Genomic DNA, 24350 nt, shown 5'->3' on the forward strand with positions numbered 1-24350 from the left:
AGCAGCACCGTCTGGCACTATGTGTGAGGCCAACACAATGACTCATTGTGAAAGAAGAGGAAAGTGGGCTTTTGGGATCTGGAGAGAGTGGATGTTAGTCACAACTCCGTGAACTGCCCCAATCTGGGTTCGTCGGCCACTCTGAGTTCACCGCAATGAGCATGACTGAAGTACAAAAGGGGATTACTTCACACCTGGTGACCTAAACAAGACTGTTGACAGCCTATTCACAGGCTGTCCCTTGCCAAAACATCGACATTTACCAATAAACCGTGTCCAGAGCCCTGCCATGGTGCACTAGGCACTGTGATGTGCCACAACAGGTTTCTACTCATTTTTCCCACAATGGATTGTTCATTTCTGTTCAAAGTAAACATCCCAGATGTCTCCCTCTCAGTTAGTTTCAATGACTGTGTGAACTAATGACCTGCTATTGTATGTGGATGTTCGATACCTTGAAGGGATACCTTAAAATAATTCATGTCATTTCAAACTCATATGTCTTTGCTTCTACTGTTGAACCCAAAAGGTGAATTTTTGAAAAATATCCTGGCCACTCTTTTCCATCTAATAAAGGTGAATGAGGACTTGGACTAGGGTTGGGAACCGAGAACTGGTTCTTATTCAAAACCAGTTCCATTTTCTTAAAAATACTGGAACCAAATGATTTTCATTACTTTTGGTTCTGTTCACGGTTCTCAAACGTGCATTCTTCTGCTAATGTGGACTGGACACCGTGCTAAAATAGTCTGACAATGAGCAACACCGTTACTGAATAAGCAGCACAAAATATACAGCGCGACTAGTGTGGTCTTATTACTTAATGAATGACTCTTATTTGCCGGTTCATTTTAGTGAATGCAACTTACTTAAACTGAAAGTCTACTGAAAAGACATTTTGTCATGTCTGAAATTAAATGATCTCATCATAATAGGCTGCTAAAAGTAGTAAATTCAAATAGAATTGCATTTATTATTTCCAAATAATTATTTCTTTAAAGTCCTAAATGAATCCCCGTTGGGGAACCGGAATGGTTAAATTCCTTATAATTCCCATCTCAAACTTGGACTGTCAAGCTCCAAAATGACAAAGTACCATAAAAGTGGTCCATATGATTTGTGCAATATATTACAAGTCTAGATATGATTCTTCAAACATTCTCCTTTTGTGTTCCACGGCAGAAAGAAAGTCTTGCGGGATTGGAACAACATGAGTAAAAAATGAGAGAATTTTAATTTTTGGGTGAACTATTCTTTTAAAACCTGTTAAACCTCAACAATCAACACATCTCATTGCTTCCAACTTCTGACCTACATTTATGGCATTAGTAGGAATTCCCTTTAATACATTTAAGATCATTATAACTCTTGGAAAACAAGCAAACAAGCAATAGAATTGTAATTTATGCAACAGAGCCTTGCACTGTAAAAACTGAAAGTCGTATTGTTCAGTGTCACACCAGGACATTAGCCCAATATATTTATGATCATTTTAAGTGCATAGGAATTATACATAACCAGATCAATACACATACATGCTACATGCATGACAGTGCAAAACATGTTCTATTAAAAACATCATTCTATTAAAGTTATGTTTAAAGATAATTATGTTTGCTGCTTTAAATGTACAATAAATAGTGTAGTTTATTCATGATACATATATGACTGAAGTGTAACTAAGTACAGAGGAAAAAAGGTGGCCTATGTCAACTTTATAAAAGCATTCTGGCCAATAAGCTGTTATCATCCTGTGCTATTCCTTTTATGTACATACAGTGGATGCTTGCTAGAATAACATACACCATTCCTTTTTAAGGGATAGTTCAACCAAAATGGAACATTCTGTAAACATTTACTCACGCTCATGTCATTCCAAACCCGTATGACTTTCTTTCTTTCATGGAGCACAAAAGGCAGAATGTTAGGGACTGACAGCCTCAGTCACCATTCACTTTCATTGCTTCTTTTTTCCATACAATAAAAGTGAATTGTGACTGAGACTGTCATTCTGCTCAGAAGAAAGAAAGTGTTACAGGTTTGGAACAACATGAGGGTGAGTAAATGATGTCAGAATTTTCAGTTTTGGGAAAAGTATCCCTTTAATGATGATTGCTTTACACCCTTTCTTTCTTGAGCACACCTACAACTTTGGCCCACTTAGTAGCCTACTGAGACATTTGCATGTATTCACTCATTTTCCATCTCAAATGTAAATTTTCCAGCAATGCCTGACCTCAGCCCGATTCAAGGCCTCTGAAAAAAGCAAGGTCCTACAAAGAATTCTGAGCTGTCAAACTCATAAAGACTTGTGCTGAACTGACTCATAGAAATAAACGAGATCTTTAGACTACCTGCTGCCAGCATCTGGTTTTGTACTACATGCACATTGTGTGGGGGTGAGTGTGTTCTTTGGGTAATAAAATGGGTGTCAGAGACTGGGTTGGCAGTGTTAGAGAACAGGGAGGAGACTAAGAACTGCAAAGACTGTCCAGCTGTTCAGGGTTTAAGTACTTCACTACTTCCTTTATTCCATCTTCACAGCTCCTAATCTTACTTAAGTCCTTCTGCTTGTCCTCCTCTTCTTTGAACTTTCTCCAAGTGTCTGTGCAAAAACATAGAAGGAATAAACAAATAGACAAATGTGTAATGACTCTGCCACTAGCATCACCAAATGGAATTGCAACACCAAATAATGACAACAGTTTTCTAAAACACTAGCCCAATCTGCCATTGGATGGACAAAAAGATAGTTTTAAATGCATGCCACTGGTTGAGTCAGGTTGAATCTACAAATGGTTTACTTATAGTTGTCTCTGCATATAAAGTATTGCAACACTGAAAAAATGACACACTTCACATATATGTCAGGTACAACAGTTTTGTTACTACTAAGTCTAGCACCTGTTTTAAGATGAAACACAGCAAACACACACAAGAAGCATAAAGAGTGACTGACTGAAATAGTTAGACAGAAATTTTTTAAAAAGGAAATTAAAAAGCTTTCCTTTATTTTTATATAATAGATGTTCAATTTCCTTTGGTCTCCTCTACTGTCTTATATTTTCTGACAGATGAAAATGCTCTAAGCGCAAACATTTAGAGTAGTCCCACGTAGAATCTCAGTTTTCAGGACTGTTTTAAATATAATGTTGGTTGACATAGAGGAATACTTTTTCCTTTTACTCACTATAATATCAATAAGGGGCTCTCCAGAGTTATCTGTCTGAGTATTCAATTCAAACTCAATTTAAACTGTATCAAAATATGCAGTGGATTTGTTGATGCTGTAATGTGTATCGTATGACTTTCCCTGTTTCATAATAAAAATGTATCCTAATGGAAAACAAATGTGTTGAAATGAAAAGAACTACAGGCTTATGACCAAACATACCCTCATCTAATGTGGTCAGTAAGATGTAACTTTCGGGATGTTCTATGAGGTCTTTCTTTTGAACATCACCTGTTTCCATTAGATGCAAAACACCTGCAAGGAATAGAAGACAGTGTCAAGAGACAATCAAGGTTAACAATTTTCATGACAATAAAAAGCTGAAGTGTGTAATTTCTGCGCCACTAGTGTCACCAAACAAAATTACAAAAATAAAAGTTTTCAAATTATTATTATTATTTTTTTTTTTTTTTTTTACAAAAACACCCTCCGTCTACCATTAGTCAAACAAACAGATAGTACTGCCCCATACTCATGTCATCAGTTGAATTACCTTTTCACCCCATTTTTTTCTTTTTTATCTCAGCACCCAGTTCCAGGGCTGCAATATCTGTAGTGTCTTTGATCTGTCTGAAAAGCAAAAGTACAACATTACCTTCAACTGTTTTCCAAACTTGCACCTCAACCTCAGTGGTTCCTTGTCTCTCGATGGCTATCATCCTCACTTCGTCCTCTAATTGAGTGGCAGATGAGGATTCAACTTTATATACCAGGAGACTGTTATTGTCCTGGCCAAGGTAGCACTCTGTCCTATTGCTCTCTGCTTTGAGCTCTGTAAATTTTAAAAGAAACACAATGATAAAGCATGTGGATCACTGACGTTATGCCCATTTTTTATTTATTTAGTTATTTTTGTCCAGCTCTATTAAATTATTAAAAAAGAAATAAAAATGCAATTCACACAAAATAATTACTTGAATACACCTCTTCTATCATGAAAAAGTAATTTTGATATTTTTTCTAGGGCTTAATGTCTTGTGGTGTAACCGTCCAGAGACAGTACACTGTTATCACTGATGTTGTTTTAACCCAAATAAATTGAGTACAATAAACATAAATCCTAACATATTACCCTCCATTACTTAAGTGTCTTGAGTAAGGTGGATAATTTTTATGATTTCTTTAATACTACTGGCAATGGCAATGACATGAACAAGATTTTTTAGAAAAGTGCTTTTTTTTTTTTTTTTGAGTTGGCACAATTTGAAATTTTGAAGTCAACTTAACATTTTAAAGGTGCAGTAAGCGATTATTTCACGGAAAGGTATGCAAAAATGTGTCCTACCCCTTATGAAATAAGTGTCCTGAGATATCTTACCAGTTTCTGTGACAGCTCTAGACTCTGTAAACAGCAAACAAAATATGTCCGTGGGCTAAGGTCTCTGACGCTTTCTGCCTGTCAATCATTTTGCGATTTCTCCTAGTATTGTAGTTGCAGTGAATTATTGAGGCTTAAAGCCATTTTTATGCTATGTTTTTCATACCAGCTCTCAGTTGAGGGCGCTATTTTGCTACTGTTTTGTTTAACAATGTGTGGAATAACGGTCTTCTGCTCATTGTCAGCCTCTTTGGTATCTTTGATGTGCCGGGTTTTGAAAAGAGGGGGCGTGGCTAATTCAACGGCTCAGCATGTGGAAATTCCAGAATGGTAAAATCGCTTACAGCACCTTTAAGTTGTCATTGTATCAATTTGTACACTTAAGTTGAATTAAAAAGCATACTTGCCATCTCAACTCAAAAACATATGTTTAATCAACTACATTTGGTGCCAGATAACTTCACATCATTTATCGCAAGATCTTCAGTACTAAGAAATGTAAATTACTTTGAATCTAAACACATGTTAGACAAACAATATCACCCTAAATGTTGCCCCAACTAGCTTAACAGTTTGTTCAGACAACTTTATCTAAAAGTGCACTCAGTAACTTTTGTCTTTGTTTCATCTTGAACTTACACTGACACCTAGCGGCTTGGATGCAGCATCAGTTATCAGTTTTCAGTTTCAGATGCCATTGTAGAAATGTAGTACTCACAGTCAGACTTATTAATTTAATAAATGAGTTAAAGTGTCAAATAACAGGACGATTACTGAGATTAAGCAAAGTTTTTGTAGCAAGTCAGTCCACTGTCGGCCATCTTTGGAACACTCTCTGGAGGCTATTTCCAGTCATGCCAGTGCAGCTCCTATCTACTTCAATGTAATCTACATGACCGAAATCTCCTAAACGGTTGGTCAAGATTACAATCAAAGAACATATTTCAAATCAGCAGTAAAATCTGACAACACTGGAATCATAAATTGTGATACTGTAAGGCGGGACTTGCTTTCTACATCCGCTGACCGTTGGCTGCCGTTGGGCATTCCAATTTCTCCCATTCATTTTAATAGAAGCGGCAATCTCTGGATTAATCGAGTAGTATTCAGCTGACCATGCGATTCTAACATGGCATCCCCCATGAGGGGACCCTCTCCATGTAAAATAAAACAGCTTACTGATTACTGAAGGTTACTGATATGACTGGAGTCTTCTTTTTAATGCGAGTGGTCATGATTTCCTACATATATTGCAAAATTACAGTTCATGTCTTTAGGAGTTAACCTTTTTTAATGAGGAAAAAAATTACTGAGTGCACCTTTAATATTGAACAATGTTGCTGATTTGCCAGCTCCCAGCATGAATTGTGGCATGAATACATTTTCATGGTTAGACTTTATCTTTGTTGTTGTTGTTTTCATTAGTATTGTTAGTTAATGGTTGTGTGATTCAGACCTCTAGCTTAACAAAGCAGCATATCACCCTGGAGTTCTCGCCTGGTTACCCACTGAAGCTAAGCAGGATTGAGCCTGGCTAGTTCCTGGGGAAAACTAGGTTTGCTGCCGGAAGTGGTGTTAGTGAGGCCAGCAGGGGGTGCTCACCCTGTGGTCTGTGTGGGTCCTAATGCTCCAGTATAGTGATGGGGACACACTGTAAAAAATATCTGTAATTTTAACAGTAAAAGACTGTAAAAATGCTACAGAAATAAAATGTTAATTGATTAACAAGTATTAACTGTAAAATATACAGTAACATTTTTTAATATATTTTTAAGACAATTCAGTGGTTTTTACAATAAAATGTTGTAAAAATTACATTTTTAGATTGAAAAAGTATGATTTTCCTGTATAATTAATGGTACAAAATGTACATTATGTTTAACAAGAGAGTACATGTACTTTTTACAGTAAATTATTGTTAAACTTACAGTAAAAAAAACAGTAATCGTGCATTCCCACAATTCCCTGCGTGACCCATTATATTTCATTATATTTTATGGGAATATTTAAGAATGTTTCTTCTTATTTTTAATATCAGTTAAATATAACTGTAGTTACTATGGTGATTAACAAATACCTTATAAAGTAAAAAGCAGATTTGTACAGTTTCAGAAGGCTAATATCAAGTTTATGACGTTTTTTTACTGTAAATGTAACACTTTTTTTTTTTTTTTAACAGTGCCATTGTGGTTTTAAACTGTAAAATTTACAGGTTGTTCTGTAAAGTTGTTTACATTTTTACTGTATTTTTTACATAATTATTCTGGCAACCACAGCTGCCAGGTTTTTTTTTTTTTTTTTTGTGTAAAAACAACAGAATTTTATTTTTTTTGTCTTTCAGATGAGATGTTAAACTGAGGTCCTGACTCTCTGTGGTCATTACAAATCCCAGGGCACTTCTCCTTAAAATGTAGGGGTGTCTCCTGGCCAAATCTGCCCATTGGCCTCTATCCAATATGGCTTCCTAATAATCCCCAATATATATGATTTGGTTACATCACTGTACTCTCCTCTCCACCAACAGCTGGGGTGTGGTGGGCATTCTGGTGGCACACAGGTGGTAGTTGAGGAGACTGTAAAGTGCTTTAAGTGTCCAGAAAAACACTATGTGCAGTAAATGTAACAAAGTATTATTATTAATCTTTTTACTTAATGATGTTTGTTGATTGTCACCATTACTGAGGTCTGTGTGTCAAGTGTGGAGGTCTATGTGCCTCCCGGATTAAATATCATGTGCTGCGTTTGCTTTGCAAGATGCTTGTACTTTATGTGTATACTTTATGTAAAGTATACAGTCCGAACTTTGCCCCCTAATGCACAACAGTACTAAGGCTACATCATTTAAAAACACATTTTTTTCTCAACATTTTGGCCTCAACCTCCACATTGCATTCTTTTAAATGCGACGGGAAGTTTACTCGGAATTGGTGTCCGGCGACAGAACACAAGGACAATTGTGTTTCAGCCCGTACATGCAACGGCGATTTTTCGCATGCGCAGTAAAGGGATTTAAGCATTTTCAAACATTTCATTGTGGACGAGCAACTTTTGGAAAACTCTTGAAAACAGCAGTGTGGACGGAGAGCGTTCTGAAAATGAAAACGCTGTTTTCAAATGTATCCGGATTAATGTAGACGTAGCCCAAGAACAAATTTAATTAATTAATTAATTAATTATATTTAGTTATTTGAAATAAACAGGTCAAGTCCACATTACTTAAATTAATCTGTTTTGTCAATTGTTTGATCTGTTGTCTCAACAAGACTTCTTATGTTTAATTTTTTTATATATTTTTATATCAGTGTAACTTGAGTCAAAGCAGAAAGTTAACAAAACTAAGTCAACACAAATTCTTTACCTCAGAAAAATTAACTTTTTTAGGGCAACGAGTTTCAACAAAATGTTTAAGTATACTGTATAAATCAACTTGTCCTGGCTTAAAAACATCATGGTATTTGTAATATTATATATATATATATATATATATATATATATATATATATATATATATATATATATATATATATATATAGTGTACACAACTTAATAATTTCAAAAACATTTTCAAACATATTGTTAAGGTAATATAGTGTATTGATATTTATATATATATATATATATATATATATATATATATATATATATATATATATATACACACACACACTATATTACCTTAACAATATGTTTGAAAATGTTTTTGAAATTATTAAGTTGTGTACACTTTCGAGGTACAAATAAAGTATTTAAATACCATTTACTTAACAATTACACTACATAACTTTTTTAAAGTCATTAAATATAGTTTTTATATTTTGTAGAAAATGCTGTAAATTTTTTTCTAAAAATTTGTGAAACCAATATGGACACAAAGATTACATTTTAAACTTGATTTTTAAAAGGTTTCTAATCTTTATCACCTCGGACAACCTTATTTGTCAATGACCCATGTGCTGAAAGCTGGGATGTAGAGTAATAAATCTCTTGAATATTTCCCTTCTTGATTAGAGCCCAAATTTATATAAAGCAAGCCTGTTGAATGAATGTTAATATCTTAATGTGTTGCCTAAAAAATACCAGCATGCTGTAAGTTTTGGATGCTTGTGCTGGTGTACCTGCCAGGCTTCTTAACTAGCTTAAGTAACAAAACTTCCTTGATCAACCAACTTCACCAGAGAGGCCATGCTGGTCAACCAGCTAGGTTGAAAAAGTTTTGCTGGTGGATAGAATAGCTGTGCTGGTCCAGAAGCTAGACCAGCACAAACCAGCATTAAGCCTTGACCAACATGGAAATTGAAGCTGGTCTTTTCAGCAGGCATGCCACTGACAAGCCTACCTGGACAAATCTTGCAGCAGTTTCCCACTGTCTTTATGGGATGTTGGCATGGATACTGGCTGGGACATGTGATGCGCCTGCATTCTTGAAAGCCATCCATGCAGGTGCACAGAATGCACTCCAAGACTTTGCCCAGCACCGGGTGCCACACGTCACCATGGGAGTAGGTCTTTCCGTTGTACACGCAAGCTTAGACAAAGTCAGAAACTCTTTGAGAGATATGATTTGTGAAGTGATTCTGAAAAAGCTAATTCTGTTGACATCTCCGTTGAGATGTATAAAATCATTTTTACCTCTCTGGTGTTTGCGCTGTAGAAGAATCTTAACAGTAGTCTCTGCAGCTCCTTTAAGGTGTAGCGTCTGTAGGTTGAGGCCTCTTGGAGAGCTCTGCAGTGTTGACGGTGTGGCCCTAACAGAGCGACCCCTGACCTGGTCCCCAGCACAGTGATCCACAGAATGCCTCTTGTGTTTCAGGACAAACAGCAAAAATTGTGACTCTGGACTTGTTTAAAAACAATCTAACTATATAGATAGTTCAGTGCAGCATGAATGAAACAATGGAATTGATGGTTTTAATGCATTTTAAACTAGCTGCTGCTGAACAGAACTGATTACTGTAAATACATACAACTCCTCTGTTAAGTTGTTGTCCTCCATCCCCAAATGAGGCAGAATTTATATCAATTGCACCCTCTGTTTATTCAAAAGAGACAATATTATTTCATTCACCATGATATTAAGGTGTGGAATTATACCTAAAATGAGAGTACAGCCACTAATAACCATTCGATTTCAGCCTAAACTACATTTTAGTAACATCTGAAGACTACAATACATACAGTAGTATGTTAAATAGGCTAAAATTCTCTAAACCAGAAAATAAATTATAATGTCACCTTTGCACACCAAGCAGCACGTATCTGGAACTGAAACTGGTGAGGAGCATGAAATGGGGTGACATGTTTTCAATGCACAGAAAATATTTCCATTCTATAATGAAAAAAAAAATAAAAAATGAGAAGAACATTGAGTAAGAACATTTATAAAGCTACGAGAAATAAAAAATTTTATAATTTTTTTTATCACAACTAGTAATAGTGATAGTCAGGATATATCTGTCAGGGTGCTTTATTGATAAGATATTTGGCTATTTTGAGATTATCAACAATGGTTGATAACTGTGCCCAGCTGGCTGATTAAAAGAAGTAGTTGTTCTAGTAAGTGTCATTTCCAAAACCTACCGACAACCTTGTCGATGAATAGTGCACATTTTCTATTTTAAAATGTATATTAGTGAATTGAGTAAAAAATCTGTGTAAAGTTATATCCAATTTCACATATTATTCCTGAGAGATATACTCTGGTGAATGCAACAAGAATGAATACAAAGAAAATTGCATGACTTACAGAGCAAGTGCACATGACACATTGGTTGGATTGACGGGATGGGAAGAGTTCATGGTTGGTAAATGTTTCCCCTGTTTGGTATATACTTCCATTATACCTACAGGTTTTAATGGGTGCCCGAAGACCAGCAGGAGTTCTGTGCTCATCTGTAATTATGAAAATATTCATAATATGGACCAGTTAGAAGAAGGTTCAAACAATGGTGTATTTGACATCAAATGCATCAGTGTGATTTATAATTCTGGAGGCATAATGCTACCCAAATATCAAATCATGATTGAGTCATATATAGTTATTGAATCCCAACATAAAACTACCTTAAAGTAATTAGACCTGAGGGGTGTGAAATTTTACCTGCACAACGAGGGCAGCACTGCTGTGAGTGAGTCACTGGATTTTCACATCGCAGAACAGGGCATTTGATGGGGTTGCATTTCACATGACCAGACTACGAGTAGTTACAAGGTTTACATGAATGTAAATGTGGTGATCGCCCCCACATGAAAGGAGACAGAAACACTGACAGATAGCAGACACATAACACATAGTAGGTGATTTTGACAAACCTGTCAAGAAAATGTCCTGGACCTATTTTACTCCAAAATCAAAAGAAACAAATAAGGAATTATATTTTACGTCTAGAAAATGAAGCCTCTTTTTAGAAATATTAAAAATGTTTTACACTGTGACATTATTTTCATGACCGCAATTCGAAAAAAGATAGTCATTGTGATATTATAATCAGTGTTGGGTGTAACACAATTACAAAGTAATTGGTTACTGTAATCTAATTACTTTTTTAGTCAAAAGTAGTGTAATGCATTACATTTTAAATTCTTGTAATCAGATTACAGTTACTGACTTTCAATTAATTTAATTACTTTTAATTACATTATAGGGTTATTTGTAATATATTATTAATGTAGAATACATGAATTATGGCCCCGTAACGAGTCACTATGAAGGAGAAATGTTAGGTGCTGAGTTAATGACTTGTGTGTAACAATTAACAAGAAAGAAATATAGACATTATTTTTCATTTGTTGAGCAGAAAAGTGTTTTAGAAAGGAGCTTAAAAGTAAAGTAATTAGTAATGTGATTACTTTTTAATGAAGTAATTAGTAAAGTAATCTGATTACAAGTTTAGATCAATAATTAGTCATTTGTAGTGAATAACTTTTTTTAAGTAACTTACCCAATTCTGATTATCATTACCGTAATGTGAAAAAAAATGACATATTATTTCAATTGTAAAGTATTTATACATCATCATAATATTCCCAAAGTCCTGTTTTCATTTTCACCAATTTTTATTTAGAATATCATTGTACAACTGCATTGTTTTTACTGTATAGGCTACAGCAGGGAAAAGACTGTTATGGTAATGAAAAGCATAATTGGAAACAATGGGAATAATGGGAATAATAAATGTAAAATGTCCGGATGTGTAACAGTAATAATTATAGGCTTCATTTTCAGAGGGCTGACGCAAGCTTGCTCATACACCCACAAGCGCAACTGAGAAAAGCAAATACAATTTAAATTTATGGGGAGATAACAGTATTATACACTGCCTGGCTGAAAAAAAATCGCTGTTTGAATTTAAATAAGCAGATACTTAAGAGCCTATGATTGGATCATTATTGCAGTGATTAATGTTTCAGCTGGCAACAGTTCTCTTAACCCTAACTGATGCAGTGTATAGCTTCTCATTTCTTAAACAACCATGTCGGAAGATGTATCCCGTGGTCTTGGAAAAGATGTTACTGTGTTTCAGAAGGGGCAAATTATTGGCCTGCATCAAGCACAGAAAACAACTAAGGAGATTTCTGAAATCACTGGAATTGGGTTAAGAACTGTCCAACGCATTGTTAAAACCAGGAATGACAGTGTGAACCATCAGCTTCACGGAAGAAATGTGGTCGAAAAAATCTTGAATGATCGTGATCGGAGATCACTAAAATGCTTGGTGAAATCACATCGTAAAGAAATCGTCAACAGAACTCACGGCTATGTTTAATAGTGAAAGTAAGAGCATTTCCACACGCACAATGTGATGAGAACTTACAGGATTGGGACTAAACAGCTGTGTGGCTACAAGAAAGCCACTTGTTAGTGAGGCTAATCGGAAAAAAACGACTTCAGTTTGCTAGAGAGCATAAAGATTGGACTGTGGAGCAATGGAAAAAGGTCATGTGAACTGATGAGTCCAGATTTATCCTACTCCAAAGCGACGGCCGCATCACGGTAAGAAGGGAAGCATATGAAGCGATGCACCCACCATGCATAATGCCCACTGTACAAGCCTCTGGAGGCAGTGTTGTGATCTGGGGTTTCTTCAATTGGTCAGGTCTAGGCTCAGCAACCTTATGAGGCAATAACATGAAGTCAGCTGACTACCTGAATGTACTGAATGACCAGGTTATCCCATCAATGGATTTTTTTCTTACCTGACATCACGGGCATATTCCAGGATGTCAATGCCAAGATTCTTCAGGCTCAAAATGTGAAAGAGTTCAGGGAGAATGAAGAATAATTTTCACACATGAATTGGCCACCAGAGAGTCCTGATCTTAAACCCATTGAAAGTCTTTGGGATGTGCTGGAGAAGACTTTACGGAGTGGTTCGACTCTCTGTCATCAATACAAGATCTCGGCCAAAAATTAATGCAACTCAGGACAGAAATAAATGTAGTGACGTTGCATAAGGTTGTCGAAACAATGCCACGACGAATGCGCGCCCTAATCAAAGCTAAAGGCGGTCCAACGAAATATTAAGTGTGATTTCTTTTTTTTTTTTTTTTTTTTTTTTTTTTTTTTTTGGCCAGGCAGTGTATATTAAAGGCAATTCATGTGTCATCAGCCGCTTACCAAAATTAAAAATCGTACAGCTTATTAAAACTTTAAACATTAATTTAGGCTTGAAAAGGTGGGTACGTACTTCAGTGCAAGTACAACGCATGCAGAACATGAATCCAAAGGGCTCCAAATAGGGATGCCAGCTATCTCCTGGCCTGTAAGTCTTCTCTTTAAAAGTGCAAAAAACGCCCGACACTGCATGTAACACAAAGACGACACTCGTGTATGACATGTCATAATAGTTTGAGAATCGATGTTATACCTGGGCATAATCAATTATTCTGAAAATACATCTGGAAGTTCAGTAAACCTATGTAGCCTAATTTAATCAAGATAAAACATCGTTGTTGTTATATAACTTAATCACACAGCCTTTTCAAAACAGTCTGTTTACCAATAAAATATTCTTTGATGTATGGGTAGTCACTTACTTTTTCCAGGACGAATTGCCTCTGTTTCACCCTGAACAAAACATCGCATTGTGACCAAAATGAAAAAGTGTTTCAAGTAAGTCATCGTTTCCTTCCTATTCCTGAAAACTGGGTACAGGATTTTCTTAACAAACTTCTCTGCACTTTATAAGTACGACGGCAACTCGCTAACTTCTGTGGGAGTCTCTGTAGCGCGTCTATGTTTTATCAAAAGCGCCTCCTACAGGAGAATGAACTTGACCGTTGTCTTTAACAAAGGTATCATCTTTTTAGCAATAATGTTATTGAGTGAATTCGCAATGAATTTGGATTTAAATGGTAATTTATTTACAAATGTGAGGTTGGTCAGAGACATATTCAAGAATGCAGTTTTGACATCCTCTCTATCAAAAACTAATTTAAACAGCATTTCATTATTTTATAACTTTTTACTTTCATATTTTATGACTTCATATTAACTGAGAGACATGAATTTTTTATACTTTTTTTTTTTTAAATAAAAAATGAATTTGACACACCGCAAAACTTTAAGTGCAAAAATATAGACATTCTGTTATAAATTGGGGGAGATCAGGGTAGGTTGTCACACTTTTTACTCCAATGAATAGGCATATTTCTGGGAACAGGATTTCAGAATCATTTTTTTCTGTATAAAAACATACCTTAAGGGGATGGTTGAGAATTTTCACTTTCAATTTCTAACCCTCATGCCATCCCAGATGTGTATGACTTTCTTTCTTCTGTAGAACACAAACAATGGTTTTTAGAAAAATATTTCATCTTTGTTGGTCTTTACAATGCAAGTGAATGGTGACCAGAACTTTGAAGCTCCAAAAATCCCATAAAGGCCACATAAAAGTAATCCATAAAACTCAAGTGGTTTAATCTATATCTTCAGGTGCGATTTGATAGGAGTGGGTGAGAAACAGATCAATATTTAAGACCTTTTTTACAATTAATCGCTACTTTCACATTCATATTCTTTCACATTTTGAAAGTGAAAGTGGAGATTAAGAGTAAAAAAGGACTTAAATATTGATCTGTTTCTCACCCACACCTCTCATATAACTTCTGAAGATATGGATTGAACCACTGGAGTCTTATGTATTACTTTTATGTGGGCATAGACCTAAAATCTTGACCTAAAAAAATGTCATGTCCATGTTATTTGTTCATACTCTCCACTTTTAGATGAATGAAAGCTTCTTTGAGGTAATGTCCTCTAGAATGCAATATTCTGTTTAATAATTAACAAAAAATTTTTATTTACACCATTTGTCAGATAGGCATACAAAGTACATGCCCTTACAATTTTAAGTTCTCAGCACATGATTAAAATAAATTTGACCCAAACCAAATACAGAATTAAACAAAATAAAAAAATAGGTCAATTTATTTCCAATCAATACAAAAACCACAAAATTCTCAATAACATATACTGGTCTGTGTAAACGTGTTTTGTTGCCAACTCCAAGAACACTATGAATATGTAAACTGTAACAAACAAATTTATGAAAAAAGAAACAGAATGTAAAGCACCTGATAGTTTAGATTACAGGTCTTCTCATTCTCAAGCTGTTTTTCTTGTTCCACTGTTTTCAGATGGGTCATCCTGTATCTCCTTTTCATGTCCTTCAGCAAAGTCATTGCTTCCTCATATTCTCTCTTACAAGTATCCTTCCCTTTGTTGAGGACATTATCTGAATAGAGATTATATAAAGCTTTACAACAGTGAACTCTTGAAAAAGCCATGGAAAAAAGGTCATATGAATAGCTTACTGAATGAAAGCTGCCAGCAACTAATGGATTTTATTAACATTCTATTGCTATTAAAAGTGGTTCGGAGGTTTCCAACATAGAACATCCACAATAATTCCACTGAGGCTCATGCATGCAGTACAGCCAAATACACTAGCGATCTGTAAAGTGTTGAAATAATAGAGGAACAGCTGCAGAGACAAATAGAGCTTTTCCAAGAAAACACAGTGCTGCATAACCACTAAAACATCTCTACAGTATGCTTGTAAGTTGACCTGTAAATCTTCAAAAACATGTTAGTTTGTGCTAGTTCATGGTCAGATTTCTTTACTGGTACATTTGTAAATGCATTAATGTTGAAGTCGCATCAATTGGTTTGACTTACTTAAATACACTGGATTCCACCCTTTAGCAATTTATCATTTTAATTAAGTAGTCCTATGTGACTAAGGGCATTTCAAAACAAATCCGGCAATAAAATGAGAGGGGTTGTTATTATTACCTAAGGGAACTTTGCTGATTGTTTTCATCTCCTTTATTTGGGTGAGGATTTCCTCAACTTGTTCTCCTTTTGACTTCTTTGGTCTCAAAGGTGGCAAATTCCTAATCTGCAAAAAGAATGCTTCAGCTATGTTAGTGATAATGGACAACACAGATTCAGTAAATGCAATTTATATCTTACTGGGTTTAGATGCTGATGCTGCACATGATTCATGTCCTCTGACCTTTTTCTCTCTTTCAGAGTATGGCTTCTGAGGACGGTCAAGATTTGCATTTGGATCTCTATACACAAGCAGGTTCTTGAAAGTGTGCTCTAAAACACTAATGGCATGTTGAATTCTTATGTCAAAGAAAAAGTCTTGTATTACAACACAAACAAACAGCATTTATTCAAGTAAAACAATAGACTGGTTCAGTTTTTAATCCTAAACCCTGGAAGAGAATTAGCATTTTCTTTTTTTTTTTCTTTTAATTTTTTTTTTTTTTTGGCTTTGCTAAAGTTCATTAGAGTGTACTTCAAAACTCCATCCTGAAGCTTTTTTCCTTTTTGATATTCTCTTGTCCAGTGTTTTTCTTTGTGCTACGAGCCAGTGCCCTGCCCCTTTAAGATTTATTAAAAAGGTCACTGTGCAGTGTTAAATAAATATGTTTTTATTAATGTTAAATTTTAAGAATTCAGAAGCATTTGTGCTACAGTAGTCACCTTCATTACTTGGATGAAAGAATGATCATATTGGGAAACAATTTGAAGGGTAATTTTCTTCATTGTCCAGTTTGTAAATCCCCAATCCTCTCATTTCTTTCAATTAAGTGGTCACCTAGACATCAACAAGATGTGGGCAATTAGGCTACAACAGAACAAAAGAAAGGCTAATGGAAACACTGTTTGTCTGAGAAGCTCTCTTTTTTCCTTTGAGATGCAGACAGACCTAAAAGTTATTATAGTTTTAGATAGCTCTAGGCTATATTAAAGACAGATCAGACATAAACAGGTGCAACATACACTTACTCTACTCAAGTTACAGTAAGCATGATGTTAGGCACTTAACAAAGATTGTGTACTTTAATAAGCACTTTAATAACTCTAGAAAAATAGAGTTACTAGAAAAGTAACTTACACAAACTGCAACCCGTTTCAAATATCTTCACAACCTAGACCTGACGTCCGTGTTGCATGGTATCCTAGCAACTGTGGTGAAACAATTTGGGAAATGTAGTATTTTCAAAATGTTTAACAAGTATGTTGAGATTCTGACTCAATTGATACAATTAGAAAAAAGATTCGTTAGAAATAAATAATTATTCAAGAACCTGTTTCATTAATACAAGCTAATTAAATAAGTTTATATAGCAAGAACAAGAGCACCTTGTTAGTTCTGAACTACATGTCCCACAATGCATTTGCACAAAACACAACGCTGTCATTTGTTCTGTTTGAAGCTGAAGCCCATTGTATGAAGGGGCCTCAGCTTGTTCCTGGGAAGCAGCAGATGTCCTAACTCCGCCCCCACCCTAATCTTTAACATATGAAGCCTGTAAGCAGTACCTTGCAAGGAACAATCAGAGGAACCTTTCTCCCATCGCGGAAACTGAATGGAGAGCTGCATATAAAAAACACGAACTCCGTAAACTCAAAGGATTATCAGCTGAGAGACAGGGGCGAATGGAAGGCAAGTGCAAAGATTGTATGTTTAAACATTATCTGTAATAGTGACTCAAGATTTCGCCTTTGCTTGTGCAACATTAGGCTTATTAAAAAGGCCAGTAGCTACTACACTCTCTACCTTTGCATTATTTTCAACTGCATATCTACATGTCTATGTGCAAATTCACAGAGTCTTTCGTTTTAGCGTTTTTAATGAACTGATATGATTATCATATTTACAATATGGAAATCGGTTGGGGCAATATTTGTAGAGACCTCTCAAATCCAAGAGGATGTATATAACGAGTACGAGTACATATATCAGCATAAACACACTGTACATACAGTCTGAGACCTAGAAACGCGAGTCACATGTTAAAGGTCAAAGTCAGCTGCATTGCAACGTGTCATACAACAACATGTAAACAGTAAAGAAAAAAAAAAAACAATTACATGACGCCAAATACAGATTCATAGAGCTTAACAAGGACAAACATGTACAGTTTTGCTTTAACATAAGTGACTGCATTAAAGAGACAAGTTCATTACAAAAAGCCTTGTAAGATGGAAGAGATTTAGAAATTCTTCATTTGTGAGTACAGAACATTGTTTGGAGTAATACGTTGTCACCACATTTGTCTTCATGTGAAAAGTAACAAATAATGTCTTTAAGTGTCAGCATTATATTTAAATTATTGTCCACATACAAAGAAGTACAATCCTTCCACAATTTCTGTACAAATAGACAATCAAAAGCTAATTATATAACTCTTCCATATGTTTATAAAAAAAATTAATAAGAAAAAAATCTGTAGTTCATACAGTATAAATATCATAATGTCTATGGAGAGTCCTCATAATGATAGCTGCACCAACGTTTGTGTGTATAAAACATTTGCTCTTAATGGTTATCAATTTGTTATTCCAAATTTTCATTCTGTGAGGAGAAAAAGAGGAGATCACCAACTTTCTTAAAAATATTATGGGGAAAAAATCCAAATTGAATTAGGATCACAAATAAATTTTATGATCCAATTTTGAAAGTATTATTAATGTTCATAATCATATTAAACCCTCCTTCACATTTCTTTCCAGCTATAACAAAAATTAACTAACAGTTTGTTAAATTCTTTGCAAGTGGAATCCAGTATGTAGAAACAAGGAAAGAAATCGAGATAAACCTTTTGCCTTAGTCAATAGGACACTCCCTAAAAGTCTCTGTAACCAGTTAGCTATGTTTACTTATTCATCCAGGAACGACTGGCAACATGACATCGAAGAGCTGCCCAGAACCCCACCGAGCTCAGTCTGCACGAACTACATTATTCAAACAGGAGAAAAATGGGAAAACCTACAGAATTCCAGCTCTTATCTACATCAGTGATGGACAGACCTTCCTTGTCTTTGCAGAGGAGCGCAGCACTCCACGTGACAGTGATGCAAAAGTGTTGGTCGTGAGGAGGGGATCACCCCAGAATGGATCCCTCCATGTAATGTATACCTTAACTTACTAGATAATAAAGATGATGTTTTTATATTTAATATTTTATTTCATAATTTCCATTCATTTTGTCCAGTTAAAGGCATACTTTAACATGTATAGTGGCACATACACAATTTAAAAGGATAGTTCACCCAAAAATGATAAGTCTCTCATCATTTACTCACCCTCATGCTGTCTCAAACTCGTATGACTTTCTTTCTTCTGTGGAACACAAAGATATTTTGAAAGATGCATGATGTGTTTTTGTCCATACAATGTATGCAATGCTGTCGAAAATTTCAAGTTCTTAAAAGGACATAAAGGCATCATAGAATAAATCAATATGACTTGAATGGTTTAATCGGTTTTCTGAAGCGATACGATCAAAATTGAAGTCCTTATTCACTATAAATCTTGATGCTGTATCCTCAGTTTCCTTGGTGCGTTCATAAGAGAAGCTCGTTCACACACTTCCTCACGCATTATGCATGGGCAGAGCACTGTATACAAACCAGGTATCAGGTTTGCGGTTTTCACACCCAGTTCAGCTATTTTGAAAATGCAGGCGCAAGTTAAAATGATAGAGTCGCAAGTACCTTTTAAATGTAATGTGGTCGCCAAAAGGTTGATGATAAACACTGGAAAATGAAAATGCAAGTAACTGAGATTTAGTACCTGGCAACTGTGTGCAACGTCAAAGTATCACCCTCTTGACCACCCTCACTGTGTTCCAATTAGACTGGATGTCAAGATTTATAGTGACTAAGGACTTACATTTTGGTCTGTTCCTCATACAAAGTGATTGTATCGGTTCAGAAGACATGGATTAAACCACTCAAGTAATATGGATTACTTTTATGCAACCTTTTATGTCCATTGACTTATGTAGACAAAACTACATCATATGCCCTTTAAAATATCTTTGTTTGTTTTCCCAAAGTCATATGAATTTAGATGACATGAGGGTGAGTAAATGATGAGAGAATTTTCATTTTGGTGTGAATTATCCCTTTAATGAATGATACTGTCATTGTTTACAGTGGTCTCCTGCGCAAACGCTCTCTTCTGCCTGTTTGCCGGAACATCGCTCTATGAATCCTTGTCCAGTCTATGAGAAGAAATCCAAAACTGTTTTTCTTTTCTTTATCTGCATACTGGGTAATACCACAGAGCATAACCAGATTTTTACAGGTAGGAATCAAGCTCGGCTGTGTTACATCACTAGTACAGACTATGGCCAGAGCTGGAGCGGGGTAACAGATTTAACAAAAAATGTTATAGGAGATGAGATTAGCAAATGGGCTACTTTTGCAGTTGGACCAGGACATGGCATTCAGATGAAAAACGGAAGACTAATCATTCCAGCTTATGTTTATTACATACATTGTAGTTGTTGGCCCTTCCATTTTCCACTCAATGTTAGGCCTCATGCTTTGTCCTTCTATAGTGATGATTGTGGTATCACCTGGCAGATGGGGGGAAAAGTCCAAATGAAATCATGTGAGTGTGAAATGGCTGAGATCATAGACCATTCAGATCGGAGTCATTTGTACTGCAATGCTCGTAGTTCAAGTGGCCACAGAGTAGAAGCTTTAAGTGTGAGCAACGGAGCAGCTTTTGACAAATCTCATTTTGCACAGCAACTTGGGGAGCCCCGTCAGGGCTGTCAAGGTAGCGTGCTGAGCTTGCCTGTGCCAAAGCCATCAGATGAAGATGACAAGAAACAAAACAATTGCTCAACACGGTTAGACACAAAGACTTGGTTACTCTATTGCCATCCAACTAATAAAACAAAGAGGGAAGATCTAGGAGTTTACTTGAATAAATCACCCTTGAATGCTTCTGGCTGGGGCCGGCCATGGATCATCCATAAGGGTCCCAGTGGATACTCTGACTTAACGCAGTTTGAGGAGCACTTTGCTTGCCTTATGGAGTGTGGCGAGAAAAGTGAGATTGAGGAGATAGCCTTTGTGCAATTTGAACTCAGTGATGTTATGGATGCTAGTGATGAAAGAGCAAGTTAACTTTATTAAGTTTACCTCGTTTGTAAAATTTGCTTCTAGATTAGGATTTGTATCTTTAATCAGTTGAGAAAATACAGCTGCATTTTAAATAATTTATTGAAATTATTCATTTAAATTATTTGCCATTATTTAAAGTTCCAAAATATCTTTAAAGCATGAAAGTGCTTGCAGGAGCCGTGCAGCAAATTCAGACAGGAAATGTCTGCTTTTACTGATGTTGTAAAGCGAAAGTGAAAGAAGTATACAAAATATTGCAGTATTTAGCCTATCCAGCAAAAAATGTTTTGGAAAGTTTTAAACTGAACATATACTTTTGAATTCTGTTAATTGATGAAAGAAACAATTCTTCATTGTTTTATCATTGTATTTATACAAGATTGCATGAAAGTATTATTGTGATTTGATTATGCCTCTATTGGTATAAGTTTGGTAAGTGTAATGACCTATGCTTTGCCATGTAGTTATGTTTTTGCTCTAACAAAAAAAAAAAGAAGCATTTTCAGAATTATTAACCGTAATTGTAGTATGGTTGTCACTGTTTATTTTTACAAAGTCATGTCTTTTAGCATTGGAATCCTCAACTCAAGGCTCAAACTGTAAATTCTGAAATGTTACAATTAGCATACTGATTATACTTCCTTTAATCATACTGTTAAACTCTCAAACATTGGTTTGTATGTGATTGTGTGTGTGTGTATTATATATTTGTTTGTTTTGGTAAAAAGCATTGCCTGACTGCTCCATATCAACATATGAACCATATTATTGAGAAAAAAAAAAAAAAAAATTATCTGCAATTTTCACTATACTATGAAAGATCACTTGTTTTTATAGAATTTTACATTGGCCTGTTAAGTAAGGGTTTGCGTTATCAGTGGATGGCCAGTACAGTATTTTTATTTTTATTCACTTAAACTGGTTCAATGAAAAAACAAATACGAAGTCGATATTTAAAATGTTAAAAATAATGTATTTCTTTATACCACCTGCTAGTGTCTTGGGGAGTACCTAAAAGTTGTTTTAGTGTTGCATTTGCACTTTGGTGTGTTAAACACTTATGTAATTTTCTTGTAAATATCTGTTGCATCTGTAAGTACTACTGTTGTAATTAATTTAAACATGGTTTAGTCCAAAGAAATGCTGTTTTCATGTAGTATGTGCTGTGTGCCAAAAGAGCCTCAAAATCTGGTTTTTGCTCTGTCATTATGGGTTATGGAGTGTAGACTGATGTGAAGAAAAAATCATTTAAAGCATTTTAGCATAAGACTGCAACAAAACAAAATGTGAAAAAAAAATGAAGAGGTCTGAATACTTTCTGAATGCACTGTATAGGGCCATGCATTTTCACTGCACTGTTTCCAGATTAATGACATAAAAATTTCTGAAACTGTTGATTCAGTTTTTGTCATGAATTATATATAATATAAATTATAGTTACATTATGAGTCTAGATAACACATGTAAACTTTAAGTGCTATGTTGTCTCCAGAATGTTTTTCTGATCCATAGAAATGGCAGTTTTATCATATTTTATTTGTTTAATGACTGGAAGATTCTGGTAATCAACATTAAAATAGGAGAGAATTCACAGAGCAGCTGATATAAAAAAAGAAAAATAGCTGAATTTATGTTTCAAGACAATGCAAAAACAGTCAATCAGTCTTTAAATCGTGTTACATAGATTTAGCAACGACAAAAAAATAAATAAAAAAATGCAGTAAGAAAGTCATCTCATCTGCTTCGTGAAACTACAACTGCTTTTGCATGAGTGGATCACATTAAAGAAAGATATTGCAATACATTTTGACCTTAATACTACATATATTCAAATTTACTGTCCATATACTTTAAAATGATTTTATTTTCAGCAAAATTAATGTGTAAATTTGTATAAACAAAGATTCAACAACTAAGACAAACTGAACAAGTTTCAGACATGTGACTAACAGAAATGGAATGTGTCTCTGAACAAAAGGGGGGTGGGGTTAACATTCAGTATCTGGTGTGGCCACCAGCTGCATTATGTACTGCAGTGCATCTCCTCTTCATGGACTGTTCCAGATTTGCCAGTTCTTGCTGTGAGATGTTACCCCACTCTTCAACCAAGGCACTTGCAAGTTCCCGGACATTTCTGGGGGAATGGTTCTAGCCCTCACCTTCCGATCCAACAGGTCCAAGACGTGTTCAATGGGATTGAGATCCGGGCTCGTCGCTGGCCATGGCAGAACACTGACATTCCTGTCTTGCAGGAAATTACGCACAGAATGAGCAGTATGGTTGGTGGCATTGTCATGCTGGAGGGTCATGTCAGGATGAGCCTGCAGGAAGGGTACCACGTGAGGGAGGAGGATGTCTTCCCTGTAACGCACAGCATTGAGATTGCCTACAACGTCAACAAGCTCAGTCCGATGATGCTAACACACCGCCCCAGACCATGACGGACCCTCCACCTCCAAATCGATCCCGCTCCAGAGTACAGACCTCGGTGTAACGCTCATTCTTTCAACGATAAATGCGAGTCCGACCATAACCCTTGGTGAGACAAAACTGCGACTCGTCAGTGAAAAGCACTTTTTGCCAGTCCTGTCTGGTCCAGTGAAGGTGGGTTTGTGCCCATAGGGGATGTTGTTGCTGGTGATGTCTGGTAAGGACCTGCCTTACAACAGGCCTACAAGCCATGAGTCCAGCCTCTCTCAGCCTATTGCGGACAGTCTGAGCACTGATGGAGGGATTGTGCGTTCCTGGTGTAACTCGGGCTGTTGTTGTTGCCATCCTGTACCTGTCCTGCAGGTGTGATATTCGGATGTACCGATCCTGTGCAGGTGTTGTTACACGTGGTCTGCTACTGCAAGGATGATCAGCTGTCCTTCCTGTCTCTCTGTAGCGCTGTTTAGGCCTCTCAGAGTACGGACAATGCAGTTAATTGCCCTGGCCACATCTGCAGTCCTCATGCCTCCATGCAGCACACCTAAGGCACTTTCACGCAGATGAGCAGGGATCTTTCTTTTGGTGTGTTTCAGAGTCAGTAGAAAGGTCTCTTTAGTGTCCTATGTTTTTATAACTGTGACATTAATTGCCTACCATCTGTAAGCTGTTAGTGTCTTAATGACCGTTCCACATGTGCATGTTCATTAATTGTTTAAGGTTCATTGAACGAGTATGGAAAGCATTGTTTAAACCCTTTACAATAAAAATCTGTAAAGTTATTTGGATTTTTACAAAATTATCTTTAAAATACAGTGTTGTTTCTTTTTTTTTGCTGAGTTTAAGATAACAAACACACAGACTATTGTCGTGTTGTTACCGTATACGTCACATATCTGTCTAATCATGTCCATTGACACTTTGTGAGCTTA

At 35.8% G+C, this 24350-nt stretch overlaps 2 protein-coding genes across 4 annotated transcripts; one reads left to right on the top strand and one right to left on the bottom strand.

Annotated features, from left to right (window-relative positions):
* Positions 1-1154: 1154 nt before the first annotated feature.
* LOC127428718 (chordin-like protein 2) lies at positions 1155-17507 on the bottom strand. Of its 2 annotated transcripts, XM_051677277.1 has the most exons (15): positions 16961-17507; positions 16024-16660; positions 15844-15949; positions 15123-15283; positions 14246-14323; positions 13235-13347; positions 10648-10741; positions 10294-10439; positions 9783-9876; positions 9515-9579; positions 9180-9348; positions 8887-9075; positions 3828-4004; positions 3395-3487; positions 1156-2605 (listed from the first exon to the last, which is right to left on the bottom strand). In XM_051677277.1, exons 6-15 carry the CDS (start codon positions 13262-13264, stop codon positions 2472-2474), a joined length of 1191 nt encoding a protein of 396 aa, XP_051533237.1. In that variant the 5' UTR covers positions 13265-13347; positions 14246-14323; positions 15123-15283; positions 15844-15949; positions 16024-16660; positions 16961-17507; the 3' UTR covers positions 1156-2471. The 2 variants fall into 2 exon arrangements, with proteins under 2 accessions (XP_051533236.1, XP_051533237.1); XM_051677276.1 differs by lacking the exons at positions 14246-14323; positions 15123-15283; positions 15844-15949; positions 16024-16660; positions 16961-17507 and adding an exon at positions 13584-14192 and having other exon boundaries at positions 1155-2605.
* On the top strand, positions 17362-22386 carry LOC127428719 (sialidase-3-like). 2 transcript variants are annotated; one of them, XM_051677278.1, is made up of 3 exons: positions 17362-17512; positions 18742-18977; positions 20011-22386. In XM_051677278.1, the coding sequence occupies exons 1-3, from the start codon at positions 17506-17508 to the stop codon at positions 20992-20994; spliced, it is 1227 nt and encodes a 408-aa protein (XP_051533238.1). In that variant the 5' UTR covers positions 17362-17505; the 3' UTR covers positions 20995-22386. The 2 variants fall into 2 exon arrangements, with proteins under 2 accessions (XP_051533238.1, XP_051533239.1); XM_051677279.1 differs by having other exon boundaries at positions 17392-17527.
* Positions 22387-24350: the final 1964 nt, after the last annotated feature.

This window comes from Myxocyprinus asiaticus, chromosome 38 (assembly GCF_019703515.2).
Source record: "Myxocyprinus asiaticus isolate MX2 ecotype Aquarium Trade chromosome 38, UBuf_Myxa_2, whole genome shotgun sequence".
NCBI lineage: Eukaryota > Metazoa > Chordata > Actinopteri > Cypriniformes > Catostomidae > Myxocyprinus > Myxocyprinus asiaticus.